At 38.2% G+C, this 19,895-nt stretch overlaps 1 protein-coding gene across 2 annotated transcripts in view; it reads right to left on the bottom strand.

Annotated features, from left to right (window-relative positions):
* The window catches only part of LOC106152434 (ammonium transporter Rh type B), a 43,453-nt gene that overhangs the window by 5,728 nt on the left and 17,830 nt on the right, over positions 1-19,895 (bottom strand). Inside the window, exon 1 of one of the 2 annotated variants that reach the window (XM_013526005.3) lies at positions 6,064-6,531. The exons of the other annotated variant lie outside the window; for it this stretch is intronic. Within the exon in view, the coding sequence (XP_013381459.3) occupies positions 6,064-6,232 (169 nt within the window). The 5' untranslated portion in view covers positions 6,233-6,531. Of the gene's footprint in view, positions 1-6,063; positions 6,532-19,895 lie in introns of those variants that run through there. 2 annotated transcript variants of the gene reach the window in all.

The raw sequence follows: 19,895 nt of genomic DNA, 5'->3' as shown, positions 1-19,895 counted from the left end.
AGATTCAACAGGATAGTGAGTTTTATATGATGGTTAATTTTCAGTGAAGTATGACTCCAAAACACTGTGTGTCACTTTTTATTCAAACATATTAGAGACCCATCTGCCGAGAAGATAAAAGTATCAGAGAAAAGGAATAAGAGAAAGATAATAAGAAAAAGAAATGAATTAAATGTGCATTTGCCAAATATTGTATTTCATTAAGCAACACTGTTTTTGTCTGTATTAGTCCATCTGACGACTAAAAAACATTTGTGACATTTGCAAACCTAGCATGCTGTATACGAAGTGAAACGAGGAGGAAAAAACGTTTTCAAAGCGATGCAAATAGCAGACGTTTAAACTTACTGTTTCAATTAGAAGTAGCACCACAAAAACAAAATGTCTTAACATCATTAGCCCAGATCTGGAGGTTGAAGGGGAGCATGATCAAAGCATCTATCTTTTACACGTAATTAACGCATTTCAACCCAATCCAACCTTTCTCCAACAAGTGGGAAAATCAGGACAAGGTGAACAGTATGAAGGGTTATGCCTGGGAAAGTGATTAAACAGCTTTGTGTGGGTAGAAGACTTTTTGTCGGAGGGTTTTTTGGCTCGTGTATAATAACAATAATAATAACAACAACAACAACAACAATAATAATAATAATACAAGCTTCATGTTGCGTGTTTTTTTATGGACAAAGGGGTTTGGGAGGCTAGCACTAACATGGAGAAGAGCAGCAACGGTGGAGCCAGCATATAGTTACACGTTTGAGGGCGGAGTCAGACATACCAGTAAGATGGGGAATGGAAAATGAGAGTGGAAATGCCATGTTAGATAACCGTAAGCCCATGGAAGTGACACACTTCACGTTAAATGTCAAAACACTGTTTAAAGTCTTGCAATGTACATGTGGATCGCATATTTTGCCAAAATGTATTTCGGCATAGATTTTAAGACGTGTGCTGAATTTATATTTTTCTTATTCAGTTTTAAAGCTTTTAACATAATGTGAAGCTACATGTAGTAAAAACAGTTGGTATTTGTGTTGATTTTTGGTGTTTTGATTTATGTATTAACATTACAAAATATTAATTAAATCTCCATTCAGAAAGCAGTTTTGTATGATATTTACAAGTCTAAACAAAATGAATGCCAAAAATTTATCACTATTTATTTATATACATGTAGTTCGTGTCGAACAGAACATTTTACATAGCTTTATGTAACAGTGTATGTTAAGTGCTATACAGTTTGTACATCCATTTAAAATACACCCTATTACCCATGCTATTCAACAAGACGTCTTCAGTAATAAAGAGAGCGATGGTATGCATTAGGACAAAATATAATGAGACATTAGATCCACTAGCGGCAGAATGCGACACCCATAAATGTGAAAAAAGAAAACGAAACCCACCACTTAAATGTCAAATAGTTGTGCAATGGGGAGAAAGGATTACGTAGTGCTTCGTCTGCGATGGCACCCAATAAAACCTAATTTTTTTAGCATTTAAAGGCGGCACTTTTTTCTCTACATAAAAGAATTAAAAACATGTTTTTTTGGCTCCAGCTTTGTGCAGTCATTTACGTCAAATTACCAGTAAGTTATGTGCACAGAGAATCGCAGCACCAATTTTTTTTTCTCACAACATATCAAGCATTATGATAATTTTAAGAATTAAAGACATTTGTGGCTATTTTTGTCTCTTTAAGCGTTTATTCCTTATACTTAGTTTTCAATTAGGTTTTTATGTAATAGTATTAGAAAACAGCACTGAAACGTTTTTGTACAGCGGTTTTCAGTAATACTTAATAATGATTATTATTTATATATATTTACTGACACTGATCTCGAACTGTCCAGTGCTTGAAGTGTTAGTCGTGACTACATTAAAACCGTGGAACGCGACACAAGATTTTGTAGAAAACAAAGCTTAAAGAGATAACAACTGTTCATTTTGACCAAAAAGGAGATCATTACAAAGGGTAGCCATCTATGGAGGTCATCTGGCCCGATGGCAAGCACAGATAGCAAAACAATTGCGATCTATAACCGCCGTTCTTCTGGTAAAATAGAATTTATTATATTTCTGTGATTTGTTTATTTGTATTTATTGTGGAATGTGAATCTCATACGAACAGTTGTTATCCCTTTAACTCAACAAAGTTGTGTTGTTGTTATGAGGGTTATTTATGTATGTAGAGCGACGAGCTCAATGGATAACGAACATAAACGGGGTTAAATTGTTAACTGGATTATATAAGGAAGTGACCAGCTCAGCAGAAGGACATTTGATTAATAGGAAAGTAACAGAGTGTAGATGACAAACTTAAGCCAACGGAGTGCGAGACATCACTATGTATGCTGTGGTTAATTTAGTCAACAGACTGTGAATCGATAATGTTATACGCTTTTTGAACGCTCTTTAAAAACAGCCCTATAAAATTAATTAACAGACATGCGTTCAGATTAACGCGTTTTTATATGTTGCAAACGTGGCTATCACAAATCTATTTTATAAACTGATTTTGTTCGGAAACTGTTCTATTCAAAGCCTTATGCAAAGTCTCCTGTAAAGCTGTAAAGCTGGCGGTTGGGCTCGTTAGCTCGCACGTGCCCTTGGGTTTGCCTATCATTTAATTGGTCCAGTCGCAAAGAGTTTTAAACCTAAGACCTTTGACTGTGACATCGGTCCCCATTTCACGGCTCTCTCAATTTCTACATTGACTGAGAAAGAATGTCCAAACAATTTTCCGTTAAAATCTATGGACATATTTGTGGTGACAATTTGTCTCCCTGACTGTCCTCAGAGTAAACTGAGCGTTTTCACTCGCTGTCCTCCCTGGCAACGCAATGCCATTTAATAGAGTCTGTTTGTCATTTGACTTATTCGCCAGGTCAAGACATTAGTGAATGGCAACTCGATTCTCCGCAAGAGATCAAAGCTAAATTCTTGGCAGAATAATAAAATATAAATAAAATGCGGGGTGACCTGTTTGTTTCAGTGCATTTTTTATATTACAGCGTATAGTAAGTGGGGGTTGGGAGACCACAACAGTAAATAAAAATAAAATACAGCAATATTACAACTCTCTCCATGGATGTTGCATTTGGCTGCATTCACATCACGACCATTTTAGATCAAGTTTTCATTCATGTAGGAAGCTTGTCACCAAATAACCAGATTGCTTCATTCGCAATGGGTTTTCCTTGCAAGCAGTTTGCGTAGGTCAACTCACGGTCAGTGTCAAAGTACTGGTCTCACTGCAGCTTTAACGATAAAACGGTGAAGATATTATATGCCATAGGGCCGAAATATGGATAATAATAATAATAATGATGACGATAATGATCTCCGCGTGGCTGAGGAGGTATACTCGTTTTTTAAAAAGAACAAATACCCGTGTAAGTGTACCCTGTTGGTGTAAGCGTTAGAAAGACAGCAGCACCCTGAGTTTGGCGGGGCTTAAAGAAACGGTTATTACCAAGCACACGAATGAAGATCGCAAGCCCTGAGTACGATATTGTGATGGTTATTTGTTTGCATTTTAAAATTACGTCAGTGTTAGATGATCTGCAGTTTTAAATACTTACTACTACTTGTATTATGATTGTGAAGGTCGTCTTACTTAGAGATTTTGTAGATTAGAATAGTATTGCATTACAGAACTTTTGGGCCATGTCCTTATTTACAATGTGGTTTCACCTACAAAGACTGTTGCTGCAGTATTAAGTAGCCGAATGAGCAAAAGATAAAGTGTTAGAAATAATTGTTCCGTAAAAAAAAAAAAAAAAAAAAAAAAAAAAAAAAAAACGTGCAGGTGCATGGTGTTTTTTATTAAGTTAGAGGTTATTAAGTTTTAAGGACTGAGCGCAACTAAGATCCCAAAATACGAGCGTACGACATGTCACAGTTAAAAAAAGAGTACATGAGAAATTCGATAGAGGGGCCTCGAAGAGAAGAACGGAAACACACTATACCTTTGTCCAACAAAGGACATCGTGAAATTCTAGATGAGGGTTATTTCCAAGCTTTTGTTGCTCTTGTGCTCGTCCACACAAACAAACTGATCAGTTACCATCTATTCATCAAACTAGCTTTTTTGAAAAGCAAGTCCGTATACGAATCTCTTTTTAACTTACTTTTTATATCAGATCTCACGAGGATTGATACCTTTGCCGCTGATACACACGTAAGAGGTCAGAAATAATACTTTTGTGTGGACGATAAAATAGAGGTTAAAAAAGAAGATGGAAACACATTGAAGGCGCTCTGCATTTCACAAATAACGACACCTTTTAACATGAAACCATCTTAACATAATTTTGAAGTTATTAAATGAAATATTCCATAACTAATCGCTTTAAATTTGAGTTACTTAACAGTCGGGAAATTATTTTTTATTCAACACACATACAATACAGAATTTTGGTTGCAAAATTCGTATTCATGGTTTCTTTGGTTGCAAAATATTTGGAAGCAAAATGAAGCTCGACAACGCTTTATAAAACCAGAAAGTTTGTCTTTATAGAGTACATGTGCCGTGTCAAAAGGTGTCAAGTCAAGGGTTGTTCCTGTGTAAAATGAAATCAGATCTCCCTTTCTCGCGTTCAACACTAATGAGATTTTTTCATGAGATTTTTTTCATCAGTTTCTGTAGAATTCAAAGTTAACTCTAGTGACCTCTGCACGTGAACTCCGCTCTTGAACGTTGTATTTCATCAGCTTAACAGTTTTGGTCTTCTTCATTTTCATATAAAAAACACTCTCATATAATATACAGCAATATGCTGGGTGAACTCATAGTAACAAATTACATATATCCACCGGCATTATATTAAATGACAAACACATGCGGGTATAATGTCGCTACTATACTATGCAAACAGTTGAGTATAGTAGTACTACGTTTTCTGGTATATGGTTCACATTTTGTTTATTTAATTGGATGATATTAATAGAGATATTACCAAGGTACTAAAAGGTGAGATCATTCTCACTCACTATAATGGACCATTAGTAAACGATACCGTGTGTAATAGCGCGTATAACGGAGCAAAACTTGATTACATAACCATAAGGCGTAGATCTTATATATTACAGTTCAACAATAATTTAATAGTTTATTACACCACGCGTTCCCGTACTAGGTTGTGTCTGTATTAAAAAGGTTCAAACTAATTTACGACAATTTTCAAATTTCTCTTGCAATCAATGAGTTAAACTTGTTCTTTCAGCTGCTGCCCTCCCATTTAAAAAAGACTGTCATGTTGAACAGGCATCAAATACTTGTGAAAAAACGAATACCGCAATTGTTAATAAGCTGAAAGACTAATATAATACATATTGGCTTAATGTACAGATGACTATGTAATTAACAAGGGAGTAACTGAGTGCTTTAGATAGCAAAAGCAGGTATAAAAATAAATCATGTATTTTTAACACCATTTTCATTAATTTAACCTCGTGACGAATATTGAGAATGAGAAATAATTGTACAGCAAAAATAAAGGTGACAGACCCCCACCAAAAATACAAAGTTTTAAACCCTAGCTAATCAGTATTTTCTTAAAAAAACTTATCTACTTCCATAGCATTACCTTATCTGTAGACTTAGTAAAATGAGATGCACCTAAAAGTCACTAAAATGGCGTCTACTGTGCATTGTGTGAAGGTTTTAAGGTGTCCTCGTAATCTGACGTATCCAGGTACCTTTCAGACGGTTCCTTGTATAGAAATTGAATTTTAAGCATAAGATACTCGCAATAAACGATAGTTAATTACGCCTATCAGCCTCAACAGGCGTGACAGACGTCTAAGCCGCCCGAGTTAATTGCAATTAAGCGAGAATCCCATCGGAGATAGTTTGATTCAAAGTTAGTACGATAGTCTCTGGGAAGGATATCTAATTATCAACTGATCACTACAATATCGTCTTTGCAACCAGCCTAAAAAAGTGACCGCCACCATCTTAAGTATTAAAAGTACAAACAATGCCTGCGTCATTTTAGTCGAAAATAAACCCTACTCATGTCACGTACAACCACAGCCTCAATATCAAAACTCGCTTACTTGGATAGTAGCTCTTAACAGAATTCGGCGTGTTTTCATTCCCGGTTGACATCACTGCGTTCGCATCATCGCCGTAGTCCACAAATATTCCAAACAACACAATGAAGACAGCCTGCAAGACCAGCAGGACACTGGTCAGCTTGACCCTTGTCAGCTGACTGTCACCCATGTCTGTTTGTAACCCTGGTTTACGTTTTTGGATCAAGTACGACAACAGTACTCCTTGAAAGCAGCTACGTTGCGGTGAAACTCTGGAAGCGATCGGCGTGCGGGCGCTCCGTTATATGTTTATATTTCTTCTCACTTTTTGCCTGTCAGATGAGTATAACACCCAAAATGCCAAATATTCATCAACTGTTCGATTAACGAATGTTAAGGTCGAGGGTGTTGGAATAAAAGTGCACGTTCTGTAATATATGCCAGCAAACACCTGTTAGTCTGTTGCTGTTCAGAGAAGGCCGTTCTTTTTGATAACCCCGAGACAAATATATTTAAAACGTGCTGATTGACAGCTGAGTTCATATTGATGAAGTCTCAGATATGAAGGTGGTTGCACAGCCAGTGCAATGTAAACTGTTAACATGCCGGTCGAATGTTAACTGAAAGATCGATTTAGTGCACAGAATGTTCATTTAATTTTAATGAGGTTTATGTGTATTTGAAACAGTGCGTGTTTGACATTGGCATCCACCTAAACTACACTCGTACTCCTCCAAGTGCACGTAGGCCCTATGTTGACATTTTCTACAGCACCCTTGCAGGGAAGAGACACACCCTCCAATCGCTCACGGTAACGTCCAATCAAAATCGACATTCAACCCCACGCCTTCTTTGTCTCACCAATCAGAACACGGTATTTTAGCACACGCCCTCTCCCTGCACGCCTCTAGAGAGGAAAGCGGGATCAAGCTAGCGAAATGACCCGTATAGCACAGAACCCCATTGGACTACAGATATTATAACTCAAGATGTAATGCTTGTAAAAACATGCGCTTTCTTGTTATGCATTGGCTCGTATCACTATATTTGGTCAAGAGCTCAATTAGCCTGTAAGAATTAAAATGCTGCACATAAGAAATGATGCGATGAAAAGGGAATGTTATAGAGGTTCCAGATTTACCGCAGGTCGGGGGGTGGGGCAATGAACAATTGGTACAAAATAAGTGTGTGCTCATAAATCACGTCTTTGCACACCTGCTACAAAAATCCCTCTTTACTAAATTTTGTATTTTATGTAATTCCCCCATAAATAAACCTTCACATCAATCATTTTCATGTACTTTATTACATAAATGCCTTTTTTAAAAACCTGATCGCTTATGTAAAACTTAACACAGCGGTTGTGTATTGATATCTGTCTTATGCAATCTATTATTGTGATTTGATCCGGGACTTATTTACCTTGAATGGGTTCACACGTGGGAGATCATGCTGCGCTGGAAGAACACAAAGATGGGAAGTGTTATTATTTGCGTTTTGTGAACTTTGTAGATCGGTTCTCGACCATTCTGGGATGTGAAGATTACTAGAAAGTCGCCTCGATGATAATATAAGCAATGGAAGTGACATGTACGATGATAAATAGATTCTAAGTATCTCGGAATCCAGGTCAAAGTCCGAGCCAAACAGACGTGAGGCACTGGAGTATTAGTGCGATAAGTTTCCGATTTGTTAATAAAGTTTTTTCTTCTTTGACACAATCGCATATCAGGTGACAGCGAAAGACAAGAAGGATCGTTTTCTAAATGTGTGTTGTTTGATTGATGAGCAGTTGTAGGTACGTGCAAGGAATGGGCACTGAACCCGCAAATTGCATTCGGGTTGACATTTTATAATAAAAATATGATCTTTGTGGAATTTATGCGATCTTTTATGTATATGTTAATTACTCTGTTCTCCTTTCGCTGTAATCATATCTAACTTAATTAACAAAATACAGTCTTATAGGAATATCGATCATATTTAAAATATTTGAAAAGACTTATTCTTTCAACCTCTACCTCTCTCTCTCTCTCTCTCTCTGTCTCTCGTCAAGATGCCAATTTGATGCGACCATAGACAGAGCTTTCAAGGGCACCTTGTTCCCATCATCGTCGTCAATACTTCATGCCCATACTGCTAAGTTTTTGTTTTATCATTTTTGACCCTTAGGTGCCCCACTATAGTTAAATGTTCTTTTTCACATATATAACGTGACTGAGAGAGATCATTTGCAGAAGTCTCAGTTTCAAGGTCTATTATAATTATGCCCGTTTCATTAAGTATCATATCACCCCAAATACGTGTATGTGCAATGAATTGGGGCGTGTTAAACTAGATCAACAACCTTTGCACCCGCTACAAAGAGTACATATTATCTAAGTTATCTAAGCCTTTTTGCTAGGTTTCGTGTTCTTTTTGCGCTACAGGAAAAGGGCAAATTTAATGCCTACATTAGGGCCTATTTTTAAGAATGATAAATTATACTATGTGGACACACTCTATGTATTGATGACATAAATATATAGGACAGAATCCCTTTTACAAAAATTGGAAACTTAAAGGTACATATGAACCGAGCATCAGTAGAGCGTGGATTCCCAGTAATACATATAAACCACTTCTACTAGATTCTTATACTACTCAAATAAAGTCGACATGCCAAGGATAAACCGAATAAATCACTTGATCAGCCATAAAAGAGCTTAAGACTGCTCCTTTCTTTGCATTTGTGGTCAGAAATTTAACCTACCGGTACTATGTGACCTACTTTTCTGCCCCATGTATATACAGGATAGTAAGCTAGCAGAAAAATCCATTCAATTATCATTTTTCGGGAAAAATTTAACAACGTCTTTTGGTAATTCTCTTAATTATACTGTTTGAAACTATATGCCGGCATTTGTTTGATTTTTGTGGCAAAAAATTGACTTTGTATGCATCTTTAAATAAACAGTTACTCAATGTCAAAGAACAATTCTAAATCCAGCCATATCCAAAATACTACATAACTACTCAGTGGGCCTAAATCAGTGAATAAATGAAGTAATAGATAAATATGCCTAACTAATAAATAAATAAATAAATAAATAAATAAATAAATAAATAAATAAATAAAATAGAATAAATGGTCGTCCAATGGCATCAACAAATTCAGTCTTTGGGATACACGACCCTAAGTGAAACCTGAAGCTGGGTGGAGGTCAAGGTCAATTGGAGGTCAAGGTCATGTCCAAATACCTGTTCTTGAAAATATCTCCACAAGATGATGAATCTCTCTTTATGGTTGTTTATGTCTCACATTTCCATAACACTCACAACACTTGTCCATATCTTGGTAAACACACACACACACACACACACACACACACACACACACTGCTCATATATATGAATGGGAGATTTCGTTGCTGAACAATATGGGGACAAGACTGGGTAAATTTTGGTGAATGAAACACGGACACATGAAAGTACACTTAACATACAAAGACGGCCTTGACAGCAGAGCGTGTTGGCTGACACAATGCAATGTCAATTCGCAACTAACACAATTAAGAAGTGGTCCCTTTCTGTTCCTAGTCTTATCTTTGACTTCGCTTAACCAAAGTTGAATATAGTTGAATGCTTATGAACTGCCGGAAACACACGTCAGTGTGAAATATCATTGTCATGTTAGGTCCAGATGATCGAGTGATTTGTACATAGGCCTATTGTACTGAATGAGGAGCAAAACGAGAACAGCTATTCAGCAAGGAAAAGATGAATGCTTTAATACTGATTTCTTTGTTACTTTTAAAATAAGGAACAGCATCCTCTACAGCCACGATGAAGTTGTAGTGAACAGGAAGAACGCCCGGTTTGATGAAAACTTCGACCAGGACGCCGGCAAAACTTCCATGTACATATACAGGGACGGAAAAAAAAGAAAAGATGAGATTATAACAGTTGTCGAGAAAAAGACAGAGGAGTCGGGAGGAGGAGGAGGGCCATCTCGGCTGCTACATTCGATTATTCCGCTACTTCCTGTGTTTTGTTTTATTTCGAACAACAATATATTTATATTGATATGTATGATATCAATGGCCATAATATGTCACTCAATTTTCCTTATTTTTTCAATTTTTAATATTAAATGAGACTTGAATCCTAGTGTGTGATTTCCAATTTGTTGCTGACAGAATTGCGTGGCATCATATAAGACGAGAACAAGGGTGAGATCACACTCTCCCTCAAATCCCACAAAACTTTATTAACTTTACACTTTGACTTTGGGTTGTCTACGATGTATGACCAAACAAGTTAACAAGGTTGGTCATGGCACAATGCGAGTGGCAATAATATTCAAGCGTATAGGCCCTCTGACTGCGCAGCTCATGTTCGTGAAAAGAAGAAAGCATATCACTTGACTTTCAAGAAGTTAAGTGTTAAAAGCCAAGCCAGAGTGCAATCAAGTGACTTATTGGTTAAAACCTGCCATTGTTCTGGCTAAAGTGCAATGGGATCCAGCATGTTAGCTACTTTGGTCCAATACACAACTCCGCGTGCAGCTTTGTAATATACCACAGGCCTCATTACCTGTATTGACGTGTTTCGTTTTCTCCTAAGAGTCTAATCTTATTAGTTCTTTTTTACCAGCAGGCGAAGAAGCTTAAATAACAATCCCGGCGAATCATTTTGAACGTAACTCAGTGTGTCAAAAAATTGATTTTTTTTTTTGTTTTGACGTGTCAAGCTTAGAACAACAAACACCTTTAGAATTGGAAATTGGTCGTTGCAAGAACTCAGTTCCCAGATATCCAACAAACTATGGAAATCTTTTTTTTTCCATGAAAGGCAATATTCATCTAGCCTAACTTTACAATCACTCTAAACGGCCGCCTATTTTTTATTTGAAAGTAACTGTGTTTCTTTTTGTCTTCAAAGGGTTGTTTTTAGAGATATGCACTATACATGCATGTAACAATCGCCTCTCTTAAGCATACTGATATGGGACCAGGATAGGTTACATGAATACATTGCTTTAACATGCTTTTTAATAATGGAAGAGGGATATCTCACTGTCACTGTGGGGCAATAAAAGTCAGCAACTGAATACCTATCAAAAGGGGTGGTCGACATCTTTTCCATCAACATGTTTTCCTTGGATTGAAACGCCCAAATGAGAGAGTGTTCAGAAATTGAAAGTTCAGAGATTGCTGTTGAAAGATATGTCAACGAAATCTGCGTTATTATGGGCATATACAACGGTATGACTCCATTCAAAATACCGCTCTGCAAGCAGGTGTAAGGTGACAGAGAGTCCTCCATGATAGAGTCCACTTCCCATTCATTTGTACAGGTAAGCATCGCCCTATCATTTTGACCGACTTAGGTCAGGCTAACCCTAACTATTATAACTAAATGGAGGACAAACTTTCTGTTACACAGACCCCCAGTTTCGTTACACCGGCACCAGCGGAAGATAGACTGGCTCAAATGGGACCCTAGAGCAAATTAAGCTTGGTTTTCATTTTGGCAGCCTTGGTTAAATATAAATATACAAGATGGCCGCCAATTTCAATACACGCGCTCGCAAAAAAAAGGTCCTTGATATTTGTTGATACCTCTATATCAGGCCAACCATGCACAAGAAATGTGTTAATGCAAATCCTTTTACTGTTTGGTACCTTTTGACAGATCCAATTTGGCCGCTAAAAAATAACATTATGTTCTAAAATTGTCCAAAAACATCGAATCATTTCACATCTAAGACAATTTATAACCACAAATTTCAATGCATTTTGAAATCGAACCTATTTGCAAGTGAACATCACGCGGTATCAATATATATTCATATATAGTTTTTTGGATATACAAGTACACATAATATACACTGTACTTGTCAAGCTGCGCATTTTGCGTTTGTTGGTGCACCAGTAAATACTGCAAATCAATAAGTATTATAGAATGACTTTATGCACGAAAGCACGAACAAAAGGGGTTTCAATTATACTGCAGGTTCCAAGCGTTCTTTTATGCTAATTACGGTTCTCTAAAGCCACAAAGCTTCTTTGTTAGCGATTAGGTTCAAGTAACTTTGGTGTCTGTTCCAAGCAGGCATAGTCGCGTTGGATCAACGTTGAAAACAGGTTGATACGTTGAATTGCCGTTGATCTACCTAAATTCAACGTAAAATCAACGTCGATCCAGCCATGTCGAAACACCGTCATAATGTGACGTTGACTCAACGTTGTATTTTGGTCATTGACTCAACCTTGCAGACATGGATTGTAATTTAAAATATTAATTGTTGAAAACGTGATACTTTGTTTATCAATACTGTAACTAACTTTATCAAAATAATAAAAAAGTGTTTAAAGCAAATGTGACAGTTGTTTTGTGTCTTTAGTGAACTAGTGAATTTTCTTAACTTGTTATTCAGAAATACAGGGTTACCACTTAATATGAAATATTATTTTTTGGCGAGTAAATTTTCTTCAAAATATTTAATTTCTCTCTAACTACTTTAAATCCAAAACTGAGGTGTCACTCCATGTGTAGCCAGGTGTGTTACCTAATTACCACACAACTCTCGAAACAATTGATGCATGCAGCTGCATGTTCTGTGGTCAGAAATGTGAGGGGTGGTCTTTTCGGCAATTTCTGCCCTAGTATAAAAACGCATGGGTTTGGTCAAATTTTGGAGTGTATTTAGAGAAGCAACAAAGGGATCGCTCTGAAACTTGACAGGTACCTTAGTGAAGATATGGTTCGATAGCTAAGCAACGCAGCTTACTATGGGATTCTCGCTCTCAGAGAAAATGGCCAGAAACGGACAGTCATTGCCAGGTAATTCAAGATTTATCAGGAACCGTTTGTAAAGTCCTCCAAAGAAATGCTGCAACAGGGGCACCTTCTCCAATACCTCGACCAGGGTGCCCGCGTATCACACCAAAAAGACAGGATCGCCTTCTCCTTAGAGGACGCCGTGCTGGTCGTACAAAGACAACCAGTGTCCTCAGAAAAGAGAGGCAGAATGTCATTCAAACGCCCGTTTCAAGGTCCCTCGTGAACAAGAGATTACTGAAAGCCGGTTATTTTGCACGAAGGCCAGTAGGGAAACCACTGTTAACAGCAGGTCATATACAGCGACGTCTGCAATGGGCTGGGAACCACGTGCATTTGCAGCCAAAACCTTGGAATCACGTCGTTTTCAGTGATGAGGCCAGATATGGATTTTTTAGGGTTGATGGTCGAATCCGTGTCCACCGACGTGTACGACGGGCATAAAACGATGATTGTGTACTGCCTAGGGTGCAAGCAGGGGATGGTAACGTCTCAGTTTGGGGCGCATTTCATGTCGGTGTCCAGAACCAGTTGGTTTTTCTAGGAGGCAACCTCATCCAGGATTCCTACAGAGACATACTACGGCAAACAATGCCTCGATTGGTAAGAGTCATCTTCAGGAACAACTTTGTGTACCAGGACGACTGGGCAACCCCACATCGAGGCCGCAGAATCACTGTTTTTCTTCAAAACCAATGGGTTCAGCAACTGCCCTGGCCTGCAAACTCTCCAGATATGAACCCAATTGAAAAACTTGGGACAACAATAACGCACAGAATTAATAGCTATAGTCATCGGCCGGTAAATAGTGATGAACTGCAACAGGCAAATATCACTGCGTGGAATGATATCCCCATCCAAACTCTAAAAAACGTGTCACAGGGTATGCCATGTAGGATGAGGGCGCTGCAAGCGGCTGCTGGAGGTCATACTCGCAGTTACTGACTTTTCATGATTTACTGTAGTGAGTTCTTTGACTGTGTAACATATCACTGTCCGGAGGCTATCATTTTCTTTAATATCTTATCTTAAAGTTAATACTGACATCAAACTGTTGATATGGTTTTCTGGGGGTGTTCCTTTCTTTTGAATGGCATCTTATGTCAGATTTGATATCATTGACCAAAATATCTCACAACAGAAGACTGGATGTTTTTATCACTCAGTGACATATTTTTTTAATGACTCAAGCCAAAAAATTAATCAGCACCCAAAAATAACAATGATAAAAAATATTCCATATTAAGTAGCAACCCTGTACATTCCAATAAACTGATTTCCTTGCAAGGTCAGCTAACACTAGGATGAATACTTTGCTGTAAATGTGATGGAATGCAGTTAATAAAGTTGACAGTTCTCGGTACCCTGTTATAGATAGACAGGTTGAGGTGACTGTGACTTTGTTATATATATATATATATAGCTAAGCAACGACTGTGACTTTGTTATATATATATACACACACTGGACAAAAGAAGTGTCACCCCTACTGAGCCAATACTATGGGGGAGATAAATGACTGCGGAATGATATGCTCCTGGTATCATTTTATTAACATCAAATTTCACAAAAAATCACAAAATGAGAACAAAATATACATTCTACCAAAATATGCAGTTTCAAGTCCAAAATTAGTACTTAGTGGCATAGCCACGTGACCTAATAATAGGTGCCAGTCTACGAAGCAAGGTTTCATATAATTGTCTGATGCGTTCATGGCTAATGCTGGCCCAAGCATGAAACACTGAATATAACAGAGTTTCTCTGCTGGTTAGACGGGCATTTGTAAAAAGTTTTGACATATCATTCCACACATTTTCTATTATGTTTGCATCCGGACTCTGGGCAGGCCACATCACCCTGCGAATGTCCTGTTGGTCAAACCAATCATCAACTGCTCTGGGCCTGTGACAAGGAGCATTGTCATCCTGGTCAACAAATGGATAATTCCTGTCACCAAACATGTTAGTAATAGATGGTAGCAAGCCTGACTCCAAAACATCGATATATTTCTAGTGATTCATGTTTCCATTAACCACTATCAATTCGCCCAAGCCATGGATGCTGATGCAGCCCCACACCATGACGAATATGCTGCTCCGGGTTCGAAAATTAAGTGCATGTGGTTCAAATGCTTTACCAGCACGTTGCCAGCATAGTACCCGTCTGTCATCAGAGGTCAGACCAAAGCGACACTCATCAGAAAAAATATATATATAGGACCAATTGTCATGAACTGTCCAGTTCAAGATCCTGTTGACCCTAGTTAACTCTACGTTGCCTGTTTTGTAACGATATAAGAGGTTTCAGTCTTGCTACCCTGCTGTACACTCTCTGAGCATGTAACCGACGCCTAGCCACATTCTTATATGTGAAATTGTTCCACTGTGTTGTCAACTGACAAACAGTGTCGAACTTTGACAACCTGGACATCAAAATCAGTCGTCGGTCTTCACGGCCAGTATTTTTTCTTGGACGACCCATCAGAGGCAATTTGTCTCTTGATCCAGTGTTTCTATACCGAGATCAGACCCTCTGCACGGTTCTGACTGAACAATTCAATTGTAACGATATTCTGACATTGCTTATATTCCGCCTCTTCAGGTTAATAACTTGCACCTATAACCGTTAGATAATTGCCTGTATCTTGCCATATTGGAGGAAGACAGGAATAACATTTGCTGTACATGTACAAGACCAACAATACAATTCCATGGTATAGCGGTTTTATACTCATTAGTCACATTATAAGTAGACCAGGCATTATAAGTACCCAAGATCTGCCTACTTTTATTACTCTGAGTTAGGTGGTGACACTTCTTTTGTCCAGTGTGTGTATATATATATATATATATATATATATATATATATATATATATATATATATATATATATATATATATATATAAAACCCTTGGAAATTTTAACTTAAAGGCCATACATACAGGTATATACCCTACATATATTTAGCCACCAAACATGTCCTACTGCTAAACACATCCAGGCTAAAAGGGTGTACCACGCTTAGGTGCAAAACATGCTTAGGAGCTAAATGCGTTGAAAAAATCAGACAAAGCAGGCACTTGGATGTTTTTACGGTGTACGTTATAATTGTGTACCTGTGTTTTGTACCAAAAATAAAAACATTTCAGGTCATTTTAATGTCTTTTCATGCAAAAATGTTGTCTAACAACTGGGGTTGATACAATGTTATTATCTGACGTTGATACAACGTTGTTATCTGAGGTTGAGTCAACTTTCAAATCCAATGTTAATCCAACGTATTATCAACGTTATGGTTCAACGTTGTTTCAACGTTAAAACAACATAATTTGCCCGCTGGGAACTTTCCAATCAGATTCCAAAGGTGTGATGATGAAGGTGGGTCATTTTGATATTTTACACATGTAACTGCCTTAGGGTTTTGGTCATTTGAGAGATGTTATTTTTTTACATTTTATAAGGGTTAACTGGAATATGTAATTTGCGTCAGCCAAAAAAGGACTTTTTAGTGAGTTTCAAAATAATTTTTATGGGTGCTTTCCCAGAGTTTTAGATCGATCTAGAGATTAAGATTTAGATCGACCTAACTCCCTGGGGGTTCACGCTAAATTGCAGTCAGCCGAGCGGGCACCATAGCTAATTACCCCCTTACAGCTTTTAGTAGGCGGGACAGACGCTTAAGCCGGCCAAGCTGACAGTAATCTAGTGAGACTCCCCACAGGGATGGATCGATCTAAAAATCTATGGAAATGGGGTTCTATGGCCTCAACTGTGTTCTCACTTCCGTCTAGTAATTAAAAACGCATAAGCAGAGGTCACTTATGGTTGTAAATAAATAAAAAAAAGATCACCCTCGATTTTGTATTTTGTTATCAAAATCGCATTGTTCAGTGCATCTGCCCCAAGTTAAAGATTGCTTAATGAATGCGTGATTTCATGATTTTGAGAAAACTGTTGACATTTAAGAGACGCCGTCATTATGATATCATTACTTTTTTTAAAGAATGAAACACAACGCTGATGATTTACTCCTACTCTTTTCACCAAAGACACCTGATGTTTTTAGATTTTCAGATCATGCAAGGGCAAAGAGACAAGAGACACCAGCACATGTAATTACACAAAACATGACGGCTTTGGCAGGAGAGCGTATTGGGGGACACAATGGGATGTCACAATCATTATTATGATGCGCAATCAACACAATCAACAATTAGATTCTTGCGTTTTTCAGTCATAGTGAGCTTTGACTTGGATCAGGCTAAGCGGTCACTCAGGCCGCATTCAGAACAGAGAGCGCAGTCAGTATAGATGATCCGCGGCCCAGAGCTTTTACTTAGAGAATCGTGCCATTTCAGCTCGAAATATGAGCGGGTCTGGAAAGAGGGGTCGCTGAAATCATCCTAAAACGAAGCTGTCAGAATTGCGTGACGTCGTATAAGACGAAAACAGCGGTGAAATCCCACTCCCCTTCCACAAAACTTAGATTAATTTTACACTTTGGCTTTGGGTGGTCTCGGCGAATCCCAATCAAGTTAGCAAGTTTGGTTGTGACACAAAAGGGTGGCAACAATTCAAGCGTATAACCCCTATGAAAGCAGTGCTCGTGTTTAACCTCTTTCGTGTAAAGAAGGAAGCATATCACTTTAATTTGAAGAAGTGAAGTGTTAAAATCCAAGTCAGAGTGCAATCAAGCGATTTATTGGCAAAAACTCGCCATTGTTCTGGTTAAAGTGCGATAGGATGCAACAGGCAAGTTACTTTGGTACAATAAACAGTCTTGTCTCTCGTTTATCCTAAAATTTTCATCTAATCAGTTCTTTTTTACTCCCAGGTAAAGAAGCTCAAATAGCAATTCAGGCGAATCATTCAAAATGTAAATCTCTGCGATGAATTTTTATTTTATTTGTTTTTACTTTGTATTTAAGGAGATTGTTTTTAGATATATGCACGATATTTAACAAATACCGCTTTTAAGATAAAAGTCCTGTGGGAACAGGGTGTGTTGGATGAATGCATTCATAAAAATGCTATTTTTGAAAGAGGATAACTTAGTGCGACAATTTTAATTTTAATTATAAAAACAGCGATTGTCTTCGTGACCATAACTGCAAAAATTACTAGCAAAAAGGGTTTTGAGCGGAGAATCACACACTGAGAATAAAATCGGAGTCCAGGTGACTCCAAACTTGGAGTCCAGCAGTGGTGCCTAAAATAACTCCCAATAGGAGTCAAGTTGACTCCGATGGAGTAACGCCATTTCAGACCCCACAGAAGGATCACAATTGACTCCATTCACACATCCCTTCATCCCTTGATTTATCTCTACAAAAGAGTCACTATGACCCCATATTAAAGTATTTTTGACTCCTTGGCTCATTATGAAAAAAAGAACAGCAACAACATTGCCAAGCAGGGAGACAGCAGGCACCATACATTAAAGACCGGTTTGCCGCCGGTGGGATTAGAACCCACGTCCTCCCGATCCAGAGGCGGGCACTCTAACCAGAAGGCCATCCGGTCGCACAAAAAGTTAACAGAGCAATAACAAACAATTTGCAAATCTGGTAATAAACAGCATGACATATATATATATATATATATCAGTGAGTGAGCATGCCTCCCAGTGACATGCATTGGCGGGTCAAACCTACAACATGGAAACAAAACCTGCTGACCTGTATACCAACATATCACATAAAGGGTGTGGGCAACTGAAAGCCCGGGCCAGTAATAAGTGCACGAGTTCTGTATGCAGAAACACACAGAAAACCACTTGTTCATGCATAAAACCAACTATGGCCAATAAAGTAATGTTTATACTGATAGAGGATGATGAAACTGTTCTCTCCACGCCGTCTGACTCTGATTTTAGAGTCAGATTGACTCCATGAGAGCCAGGGGGTGATTGACTCTGATAAGAGAGTCTAAAGACTCTGGCAGTGGGGTAATTTTACCCTTATATAGGAGTAAATTTAACTCCGTGAGAGTCAAGGGGTGCTGGACTCTGACTAGAGAGTCAAATGACTCCAATTTTATTCTCAGTGCATAAACATACCGGTCCTTGCTTTCAAATGAGAGAGTTCTTCAGAAATTGAAAGTTCAGAGATGGCTGTTGAAAGACATAAGTCAAAGAAAGCTGCGTACTTTAAAGGCCTACTGTGCTCTAGGAACACAGAGCATTCACTGCTTTTTTTACAGTATAAAAACTATAAATCGACGTCAAAAAATTGTTCTTTTTAAGTTTTAGAGAGAAAAGATGAGATTTAGATGAGAAAATTCTGATTGGTCAGTTTCTAGTGACGTAACCTGGGTAGTAGCTTCCCACAGCTGTACTAGTAATAGTATATACTATGCAGTAGGTGACTAAACATCCAGGTGTCAGAAAAACAAAATGCCGCAAAGTTGTGTTGCTCCCGGGTGCCGTAATGTAGGTTACGATAAGAAAGACATGTGCTATCATATCCTGCCTGCGGATGCCGCAAAACGTAAAATTTGGCTCAATTCTCTGAAGTTAAAAAATCCCAGCACAGTGTCAAAACACGCGAGAATCTGTAGCGACCACTTCGAGCCGGGATGCTTCGTACGTGACCTGCGAGCTGAATTGTGCGGTGGAAAAGCACGGAGAAAACTAAAAGATGATGCTGTACCCAGTATATTCGATTTTTCGGAGTACCAAAATGCGACAGTAAATGCCAGAGCGCTGCCGACGAGAGTCTTACCTGTAGGATGTGTGCATGATGCGGCCGTCGAAAGGAAGAAGAGAGTAGCTTCTAGAGCCCAAAAAAAGTTCGTAGCAGAGGTACGTTGTCGAATTTTTTGGTTATGTTAGTGAAAACTTTAATATTAACATGATAGTGGAATCAAATTTTTACTCGACATACTGCTGCACTGATCACGTGTAAGGCGGAAGTAGCGAGGTAAGTTGCAGAGGTGTGAAATGTAGTGTCCGATGCTATCAGTCCGATATCTTTGGCCTTTTGTCCACTGACCTGGCTCTCCCGGAATGACACTGGTAAACTACA

Source organism: Lingula anatina, chromosome 7 (assembly GCF_051362555.1).
Source record: "Lingula anatina isolate TDL-2025a chromosome 7, LinAna3.0, whole genome shotgun sequence".
NCBI lineage: Eukaryota > Metazoa > Brachiopoda > Lingulata > Lingulida > Lingulidae > Lingula > Lingula anatina.
This window is presented reverse-complemented; position numbering and strand designations above follow the sequence as displayed.